At 42.7% G+C, this 10,946-nt stretch overlaps 1 protein-coding gene across 1 annotated transcript; it reads left to right on the top strand.

Moving 5' to 3' along the window:
- Positions 1 to 841: 841 nt before the first annotated feature.
- Positions 842 to 5,060, top strand: LOC147006633 (olfactory receptor 8G17-like). The gene is made up of 2 exons (XM_085868320.1): positions 842 to 4,847; positions 4,968 to 5,060. Exons 1-2 carry the CDS (start codon positions 4,119 to 4,121, stop codon positions 5,058 to 5,060), a joined length of 822 nt encoding a protein of 273 aa, XP_085724446.1. The 5' UTR covers positions 842 to 4,118.
- Positions 5,061 to 10,946: the final 5,886 nt, after the last annotated feature.

Genomic DNA, 10,946 nt, shown 5'->3' on the forward strand with positions numbered 1-10,946 from the left:
TGTGCTGTTTTTCTTTTTACTCATCATGCGTTTTAATTCATAACAAAAAAGCAATCCGATCACGTGGTGTGACGGACCGTTAGGCAAGGATTTAATTTCACAGAAAAACCGGTTGTAATTTGGAATATCCATGATTACCTCAGCCCGATGCGTTTGATGAAAGTGATTGTGGTTCTGTGGGCATCATGTTTGATGAGCTGCCCTGGGGGCAACGCTCGCAGAGTGCGCGAGCGATCGGAACCCAGGCACGAGCCTGTATGGACCTTTGGATGTGGTGATTGTACCAGTTTACATACAATACACCGCCACCGAAGGTCATTTACTCATCTTATTTTACCTTAAACACGGGGAATTTCAGTTGAAAGTGTCTTGGAAGTGGGTTTTCTTGGGGTCCAGGAATGGATTAATTCACTTTCCATTATTTCTTATTGAGAAAATAGTTTTGGAACCCGAACTTTTTGCAATCCGAACAGCCTCCTGGAACGAATTAAATTCGGATTCTGGGGGCACCACTGTATATGATTCCTTAGGTATGTTTTTTTCACCATTTTGAGAAGTATGACCCATAAAGCTTTATCAAATATTAAATATGATATTATAAATAAATTTGACATGTCAAAATTGTATGGAATAGATGTTGCAATTGTATTTCTAGCATGTTTGGTTCAAAAGTTACGAAAACTTCTGTTTTTCGAGAACTGGGCATGTCAAAAGCCAAGATGGCAGCCAAATAGACCCCAAGCCCAACCTAGTTTTCTTGTTAACATCTAAAAATGTTAACTAGACACCTGATCTAAAAAGTATGTTTGCATAAGTACTCAGGGGGGTGGACGTGGGGCCGACGTAGCTGCCCAACTATATGACTATAATTATCAACACTCAGTCTTCTAATTGTTCCTCCAATTTGGAACAGGCACAGGAATTTAACCACTAATTTTAATAAACTTTTGGTAAAAATAACGTGATATTGCCACCAGAGTTATTGGAAAATAATTGGAATATATTATTTAATCATCGATTGTAAACATTGACTCTAAAAGGAGACTGCACAGCATCAGACAGCCATCGTTTAAGATTGCACTTTGTTGGACAGCATAAAGAGGAGATAGGTTTTAGGTTGTATTCACACTGTCACTGGGGTGAGGTCTCCACACATCACCCATTGTTTGGTAAATTAAATGAGGTAATAATCAGTGATTTAATGTGCTCAAGGATTCAGTGACCTTTACGGAAAATAATGTCCAGTTTTTGTCGAACATTGTTCGAATGAAGGAAGGACCTAGCTGCCAATGAGAGGGTACAACATAAAGCAACGAAGTTGATTGTGGGGCTTGCTAGACTAAGGTATGAGGAACAGCTGATGGAAACAACTTTACACATGAGAAAGGAGACGATTGTGAAGAGAGAAGATCGAGATGTTTTTGATAACGAAGGGTATAGACTGTAAAATAAAGAAATGCAGGAGAGTTTTTCAGCAGAATGGACAGTGAAACTATGACAGTCCACAGCTTGAGAGTAAAGAAGAAGAATAGTTATAATTGAAGGAAACAGAGGTCATTCAATGAAAGAGTAATATATTTTCCGGTGTATAAATCGCACTTTTTTATTAGCCCGCCCTGGGAAGACTGCATATCACATTCTGAAACCCCAAATGTGGACACACATTTTGAGACGTGGCAGGTCTCCGTTTCACCTCCTGAAACCCACCCACATTTGGAGATAGCAGGTAATAACAGCAACTTGCACAAACACACACACACACACACACACACACACACACACACACACACACACACACACACACACACACACACACACACACACACCTACCTGATTAAGTCCCTGCACCTGCCTGCACTGTTTCTACTTCTCCCACCAATTTTTTTCAGTAAAGTTAAATAAATACATTGATTGATTGAATTCCTGTGGCATTGAGAGAGTGGGGGCATTATGAACCAAGTCGCCTACTCTGGTGTCAACCTCCCTTGCAGTGTTGAACAACTACATTCACGGTCCTCTTTTCGCAGACCCCGCATGTTTGAGGTTCATAAAATGTAACCTGCTTCTGCATTCCCGGCCCTGTGATTCACGTACTCACAGTTTTTTTTTTTGCACGGTCACCGTTTTTCTGACCTGCTTCTACATTTGTGGCTCTGTGCTTCACATATTCACGGTTTTGTCTGAACTGCTTTTACATTTGTGGTGCTGTGCTTCACGTATTCACGGGTTGTCACTGTATTTTTGATTTTCCCTCATGCTTCACGAACCGCCGGGAACCTATCCCCCTTTTTCCCATTGAAACAATGCCCCGACATTCACGAATTTGACATTTCCGGCATTTTTCAGGAACGTATCCACCGCAAATGTCAGGATCTGACAACATTTCCATTATCCCGATTATCCAGCATTCCTTAAGTCAGCCACCTTAACCAACCAACACCAGGCCTGGTGTTAAATCAACACCAGACCTTTTATTTCCTGATGAACCATGCTGATGTATCCTCAGATATTCCTGCATGTCATGTATGTGCAATATGAGCTTTAAACTGAAAATATCCTTGATCAAAATTTAAACAAGTTATACAATTATTTAGGATGAACAGTTTTGGATCAACTAGTGTGTTTGTCGATATCAAATTTTGAGAGCAGTCACATGATGAGAAAGAAACATGTTTAATCACCGCGTGATCTATTATTGATCCCTTATCAGAGAAATAAATTTAAGAAACATGATCATTCCTACATCATCACCACAGATTCACTGAAAATCATTGAAAAGAAAGAACTTGATATAATCATGTAAACACAAAGAGTGGAGAAAGACAAAGGTGTGCTCACCTGTAGATACATTGAACAACCTCTACTGTCGAGGATTCCCCATCGGTCTTTGCTACCCTATGCAAGTCGCACAAAGTGGGGTTGAACAATTGGTTTACTCTGTCTGTCTGTCTGTCTGTCTGTCTGTATTTTGGTCTACAGACGTCTGTCTATGATCAAGGAACTATTTAATTTCAATTGAATTTTATATTTTGAATACTCATTCCAAAATTGAAAATAATTCCAAACACGAAACTATAAATAACACACACAAGCATGAATAACTAATATAACGTATACATAAGATTATGTAATATAATAACATAAGATTATGTAAAAGACAGTGCAACAACGGTGGCAAACTTCTAAAAAAAAAAAAAAATTGGGGTTTTTTTTTCCAACAACTTTTAAAACTTTTATCTATTTCAATTGAATTATATACTTGAATAGTGTGAAACAAAAATTGCCTTAATGATACTTCCAAACACCTCCAGTTTAACAGTACAGTACTGCACCGTAAAGTGGGGAAGGGACATTGTAAAAGTGTTACCTTGGAATTGAAACACGATGTTCGTTGAATGGGTGCTGGTTAACGTGCCATTGATGTTGCCAGATTATTAAGTTTGCTTTTGGTGAGTAACATCAATAAAAATGCCGATGCTCATTGAAGAGGGAGGAGGAAGAAGAGTTACCACTAACTTCGACCGCATCCAAGAGGTTCATTTTTATATAAATATGTCTGATATTTGCTGTTTTATATTTATACATATGTGTACTTGAATATAACTGTCAATAATACAAAAAAAGGCAATATCGCAGGTAAAAAGTGAAATATAAAACGTGAAATGGTGACATTGGGAACGCATCCCACACTGATTCCATTAATTATAATTCTGAGACAAATCCCTTTGATGTACATCTCTTCGATATTCTTCGTACTTTTCAGGAATTCATTCCTGATGTAAACCGGTGTCTGACAGGACGTGGACAACATACTGCGCCATTTTACGCCATCACGTCAAATAATATTTGTCAAGCGTGTTCTCAGCATTGGGGAATGTCGAGATTCAGACAAAATCACAGCTCATAGGAAATGTAGATTGTGCTTGCAAATGCAAGGGAAGAGGTGAAAAGACCCTTCCCATGTACTTTTTCTCAAGACAACATGGGGTAATGTGTTCTATGAACTCTCTCGACACCAGCTATGTCTCATTAACTCTGTTAAATCACAATTACTTCGGCACAAGGTAGTAATCTTCGTTGTTTTTTCCTCCCCCAGAGTGGGAAAGCTTTTCTCAGAGATGAATCAGTCACTGAAGGATGTGTTCTTTCTCGAAGTGATTTTTAACGAGCCGGCGCAGGTGCGGCCCTGGGCTTTCAGTGCCTTCTTCTTCACCTACATTGTAACAGTCACTCTCAACCTGGTATTGATCCTGCTCATTATCCTGAGAAAGCAGTTACACAAACCAGTCTATATCCTCCTTGCTTATTTGTTGTTCATCGATATTATCGGTTCAACAACTGTGCTGCCTCGACTCATGTACAGTATCATCATAAATAACCAAACTCGGATAAGTCTTTGTTTCATTCAAGCTTTTTTCATTTCATTTTATGCTGGAATGGAAACTTACATACTTGGAATCATGGCTATTGATCGTTACCTGGCCGTCTGCCATCCGTTTCGCTACAGTGTCCTGATGACGAACAGCAAAGCTCACAAAGTGATTTGGGCCACACTGTGCTGGTGTTTCCTGACGAGAGGTGTTTATCCCATGTTATTGTTGCGACGGACATTCTGCAAGAATATACTTACGAATGTAGCATGTCTTCCTATTGCTATAGCTAATCTATCATGTGAAGATATCACGGTTAATAATATATATGGGATTGTATTGTCCTTTATAACCATCTCCTTTATCATCATTGTTGTCATCATCACATATGGTTTCATTCTGTACGAATGTCTACGTTCTGTCCAGGACTCCGAGGGAAGGAATAAGGCTCTACACACATGTCTCACCCATTGGCTGGTACTTTCTTTCTTCCTTTTTTCCATGCTTTTTGCTATTATCTCTCTGCGTCTGTCAGCTGGAAAGTCTTTATCTCACGTTTTTAAATATCTGAGTGGCTCACTGTTCTATTTGCTGCAGCCTCTTGCAAATCCGATCGTTTATGGATTACGTACGGCTGAGATCCGACACGGGCTGACCACACTCCTTCGGATGTTTCTGAAAATAAAATGACATTGTATCATGTGAATGTGATCTGACTTTGAACACAATGTCACACTCCAATTTTTATCTTTGCTTCTTTCTTCCTGCCTAGTTGTGTGTAATTTGTCACACGTGTGTTCTTTCACCATGTTTTTCCATTGCTGTTTGTGGTGGGACTTTGAATTTGCTGCACCCATGCTTGAATGCATTGTTATGGTGCCGGGGCGTCGGTCGCGAACTGACCGCTCTGAACGGAGCCGCAAGTCGAGTCGGCCCGACCGATCGCCCGGAATATAGATCGCCGCCCGGATAACTCCGAGGCCGACGGGTCCTTGGGCAAGAACTGAAATACGCCAAGGGGCAGACCACGTGGGGTAGGGTCGATTGCCAATCTTCAATTTACCTAAATACCCACGTGATCCAACCACTGGGGTATTCCACCCTCGACGGGACTCGTACGGAACAAGCCGCTTCAGCGAGCCTGCCCCATGCGCGATTCCGAGCGGCTTAATCGCCAAGAACCGTCGGTCCAAATGTCCCCCTTTTACGGCAAACCAACGGCTTCCTAACTCCCAACACATGAAATGCTCAGTCAATGAAAGAATCGACGCGACAAGCTGAAGACATTTAACAATTGGGGTATTGATTAATAATAATGGGGGAACTAGGGAAGCACGTAAGAGCAGAACTGTACTGACTATACGAAATGCAATGCAATCATTTACAGCACACAAAGCACTTAACAATTTCCTACTTACTAGACGGGCCCACGGACACACGTACGCGTGCACACACACACACACACACACACACACACACACACACACACACACACACACACACACACACACAATAAATGGTGGCTGATGCCTTTAATAACGGACTCCAGCTCGGAGGGACAGATGAGCTGAAACCCAGAATCTATCTCGAACCTCTCCACCTCGTGTGGTCTTCAAGCTGTTCGTACCCGGGCTCCAGCGAGAGTGAGCTGGATCCAATCGCTGTGAGCTGCGATCATTCCCGAGCTCCAGCGAATCCTCTCGCGCTTCTGAACACGTGCTGGTCAGACGAGGCGCTGATCCTTCCCATCGATGCGTCGCTATCTCGAAGAACCACCTCCAAGATGAGGACGATGAGTCGCACCAAGCCGGGAACCGAGCGGAGAACAAAGAGCTCCACGAACCAAGAAGAGCCAGCCGAGCAACAAGCTCAACTCTCTTCGGAGGAACAAAGCCTCTCACAACACGAACCAAGAACTCCGAGCCGAGCAACCAGCTCAACTCTCTTCCGATGAACAAAGCCTCTCTCTCTCTTCGACGAACCAAGCCAGAGCCCAAAGGCCTGCTAAAAGCCAAGCCGAAGCAAAAAGCCTTCAAAAAGCCTCGACCCTAACCCAAGCCAAGCCAAAGCAGAAGTCGAAGCTCAACTGAAAGCCAGCACAAACAAAGCAGAGTATCCCTTTTTATTCCTATCCGCCCCCTCCCCCGCTCCTGGCATGACTCATGCCCTCGTGATCCATCCCCCGCTCAACCACGGGTGGGAGTGAGTTGTTGACATCATGAATCACGGGACGGGAGGGCTCTTCTTCCTCTTCGCAGAAGAGGGGGAGCGGTGTCTCCATTGTGTTATGATCGCTTCCTAACTATTAAATTGAATCGCGCAGCGCACTTAATCGATTGCTGCCCATTAAACAATGGAAGGTGAACTATCTCAGGAACAAGCACTTATCAACATAACTGACTAAAGGACCCTCAATGTTGTGTGCAATCGAATTCCCAAATTCGTAACACTTCCCCCTCCCCTTTTTACAGACTCGTCCCAAGTCGTCAAATTTTCGTGTGACCAGCATGTGTAAGTTTTCCCCTCGTACGTTTTACCTTCGGATCCCTGAGTACGACATTTCTTTATACGTGTCCCAAAAAGAAATAACCTAATGCGCTGCGTAACTAACTTAAACTCTCACAGACTCATTCGGACAACTTAACTAAAATTGCTGGCGCTAAACAACTATGCAGGAGAGGTTCAACTTATCAACAATTTTCATTCAACTTATCCATTACATTACACTCACCATGGCCCAGGAACTGTGATCTGTGAAAGGGGAAGGGTTAAAGTCATTGTGAAGTCATCGCTGCAGAGGAATGGATGGAGATGGTCACAAAACACAAAAATGGACTGGATGCACAGGCTGCCTGCAGGGCAGTCCTCACAAAACTGGATGGTCTTGGCACACATGGTGATGGATGGACACAGGGGCAAACACAAACAAGGGCTAACAGGCATGGAGTCATGGCAGAGGCAGGCAAACGAGGCATAGCAAGGCAGGCCCATGCAGAACAGGCAGCTGCAGCACAACAGGCCGGCAGGTGAAGCTGGCCGGCGTCTGGTGTGGTTCCAACAGGTCTGGAGGGAGTGCGGTGGTGTCGGCCGCTCTGAAGGCGGGCTCGGACCTAGCCTACTGCCTCTCCCCCACTCTATCGCCTTTGCCTGTCTCTGTCCATACTCACTCCCTTAATTTGCCACAAAACACAACAAAATTTAGCCCCTCTTTATTTTTATTTCCCTTTTGTAATCAGCTCCCTAAACCCCTTTATCGTCATTGTCCAGCTAGCCGATCATGTCCACCTAGCCTACTCCCAACCCCTACGTTCCCTCTCTAATTCCCCTAAGGAATTCCCCTCTCTAACCTAGCCTACTCCCAACCCCTACGTTCCCTCTCTAATTCCTCTGTTCCCCTAAGGAGGGGAATAGGGAGACTAGCGTCCTGTCTCGAGGCCCAACGAAGCCTCAGAATGGCCTCTTCAGAGTTCAGTGATCTAGCAAGGTGAGTTCAGTGGCCTACAACGAGCGAAGGGATGGATGGTGCGAAGGGGTACATCTCCTATCTACCCTAACATCCATTAACCTGAAACGACCCCGGGGCTTTCAAAAAATGCCTCACACTTTAAAACTATCTGTTCTAAAAACCATGATTCCCGTCACCTGTGTTGGTGTCCATTATAAATTTGGGCCTTGCCCACAAATTTTCATTCGTGCCCTCGCACAATTTCCTGGCTGGGCAACGTGGCACAACTGGCAGGAACTCCCCCTCTGCCGAACTCTAACCATGGCACCCCCAGGCCCGCAGGCTGCCTCCGAGCCTAGCTGCTCCCTCTGAACGCTGTTAGGGTTAATGTTTAGCAGGCCAGAAAACATGGTGGCATCAGACCGCAGCACGGCTGCCCAGGAAATGTCTTAAGAACCCAGACAGCGAGGTCACCAAGGATCGCCGATGAAGGACATAATTAAATAAGGCCATTAATTATCTTCGAAATGGGTTTTTAATTAACCCAAACACCCATTTTTCACTCTCGCACTTCCTTGGAGTTTTCTTCGTATGTATGCAAAGTTTCATGCTGCTGGGTTTTATGGTTTTGGAGTTCTGGAAAACACACAAACGCACGCACGCACGCACGCACGCACGCACGCACGCACGCACGCACGCACACACACACACACACACACACACACACATACACACACATAGACATACACACATGCGGAGCTGTTGAACATCTCCCAACATTGAAAAACAGCCATTATTGGTGAAAATACTTTAGACGACCGAGAGTAACCTTTAAAAAGTATAAACAGGTGTTGTGTTCATTCTGTTGATTCATCTTTAAAATGGAACATCTGGCAGTGGAATGAGAAGATAATATATATTGTGATAAAGATCTGCCTGTCACATTGACCAACAACATATCTTCTTGCTCGTGAAAGATCAAGGCTGTGCCACTCCAGGAGAGAAACAGTGCTGGGGTGTTGTTACCTCGAAGGAATACGATATCTACGAAAGGAAATATAAACCTGATGGAAGTTGGGGAAATCATGAAAACAGATGAGCAGGAAAAAGTATATATAAAGTAAACAAAACTGCTTGCGGGCCAGAGTTTGACTGAGTTGGTATACTGTAGGTATTCTGTGCTTTTCTACTCTCACGTATACACTTTTGGTGCATATTAAAGCTCTTCCTACGACCATTGGTGTAGTCATTGCTTGATTTAAATCAGCCGTGAAAACCTGATCTCGACACACACACACAGGTCCAAAATCAGAAAAATGACATTTAAATTGGAATAATTCATGAAGGAGCCAAATATGTGCTGAAGTGTTTTACGAGATGCAACAAACCTCCACAATTAGGAGATGGTTAATCCTCTACAAGAAAGCTTCACAATTCGGATATCAGTGATAACGGTTATCCTCAGAGAATTTAACCCACTGGAGGATTAATCTGTCATCTGATATAATATGTTCCAGTGCTGTGAGGTTGTGGAGTATATATTTTTATTGCCCTGAGAGGGTTTGTATTTAATATAAATACCAGTTATTGATAAGCCAAACAGCATGTGAAGTCGACATTAACAGTGAGTACCATGAAATTTTTCATATTCAATAATACCAAAGCAAGGTTTTATCTCAAAAATAAATAAATAATGTTATAAGAATCTCAATGAAATTTAGTAAATAATTATTTTTTTTAAGTAACAGAATGGGTTGGTGTGTAATTCACCACAAATTGTATTGAATTATAACTTTTATCAAAATTATTAAAAACCGACGAGTTCAAACACCATTGAACATTTCCTTAAGAACTCTTGCTCTGCCAAAGGTGAAACGCTTGAAATGAAACGAAAGGGTTACTTTAATGCTTCACACGACAGTAAGCATAATATTGTTACCTTTCAGTTAATTAATGTGTTATTCATCTGCTAATGCTGACCGGCACTTGGCTTGACAAAGTCCAGTATTCCTCCTCATACATTCGTTCAGGTTTTAGTTCAGATGAACTTACTTTCTTAATTCTGTTCTATGGCTCTAAAATATCATGATTCAAAATTGTCTTTGATTTATTCCGTTCATTCATATTTATTGTTTCAATGTGAATAAAAACAAATAAAATAAAAGAATAATAATAACCGTTTCATCAAAACAATCTGAACAAGAAGAGAACTCGATGGAGCGCATACCTCCACCAGGCTGAACAATTTACATTTAGTATCCCACTGATGCTCATGGAGCGGATGCGTGAGGAGGTTACAAAACGTCTGAATCCAGTCATCCACCAAAATCGAATCAATCTGTCCTTGAAACACATCCAACCTGTCCACCAAGTTTGGACCAAATCTATCCATAACTTATTGAGATGTCCTGCTCACAGACAGACAGAGAGACAAACAGTGGTGAAAACAATCTTCGTCTACCTTCGTTGGCGGAGGTAACAACATTAACAAATATGCCGCTTACACGGACACAATGACACCCGAGTTGAATTATAAGGCAGGTGCGCAGCACAAAATGATAACATTTTGACCTTTCGTTGCAAAACACGAAAGTTAAATTTTGAATTTGCACTGGACAATAGTGTACCCTCAGTTATTTCAACATTATTTCTCCATCAAAGATTATCTGCAGTCAGCTTTCATTAAATCGAAGCATATTTGGGGGTCACCCCACGAGAGGTTTTTTTTACTGTAGGAGTGGAACCGCACGTCGTTTGATGATGGGAATTGTGAGCGAGAGGAGAAAACTCTATGCTGTTATTCATGTGTATCTATGTGGATATACATAAATGTCTACACAAAGAGCCAAAAGGTTCATTTGCAGGCGGATCTGGAACTGTCAACTAAATGCTTCGATGTGTGTGCCTCATCAAGTGGAAGTGCATGTCATGCACTGCCTTCACCTGTGGACGGAGCTCCCCATCATTAATAAGTGGGCAATAACGAGCCAAGGCCTGACAACAAGGAGCAACCGCAACCTGAAAAGGGTTCTGCTAACCGGGATTCATACTGTTGTGAGCTCTCTACTTATGGCTGTTGGCCTGACAGTGTGCCACATCTGGACTTCATCGAGTAATCATCCTTGAGGTGT

Source organism: Eptatretus burgeri, unplaced genomic scaffold (assembly GCF_056783735.1).
Source record: "Eptatretus burgeri isolate ZD-2024b unplaced genomic scaffold, Ebu_testis_v1 Ebu_testis_scaffold_3159, whole genome shotgun sequence".
Taxonomy (NCBI): Eukaryota; Metazoa; Chordata; class Myxini; order Myxiniformes; family Myxinidae; genus Eptatretus; species Eptatretus burgeri.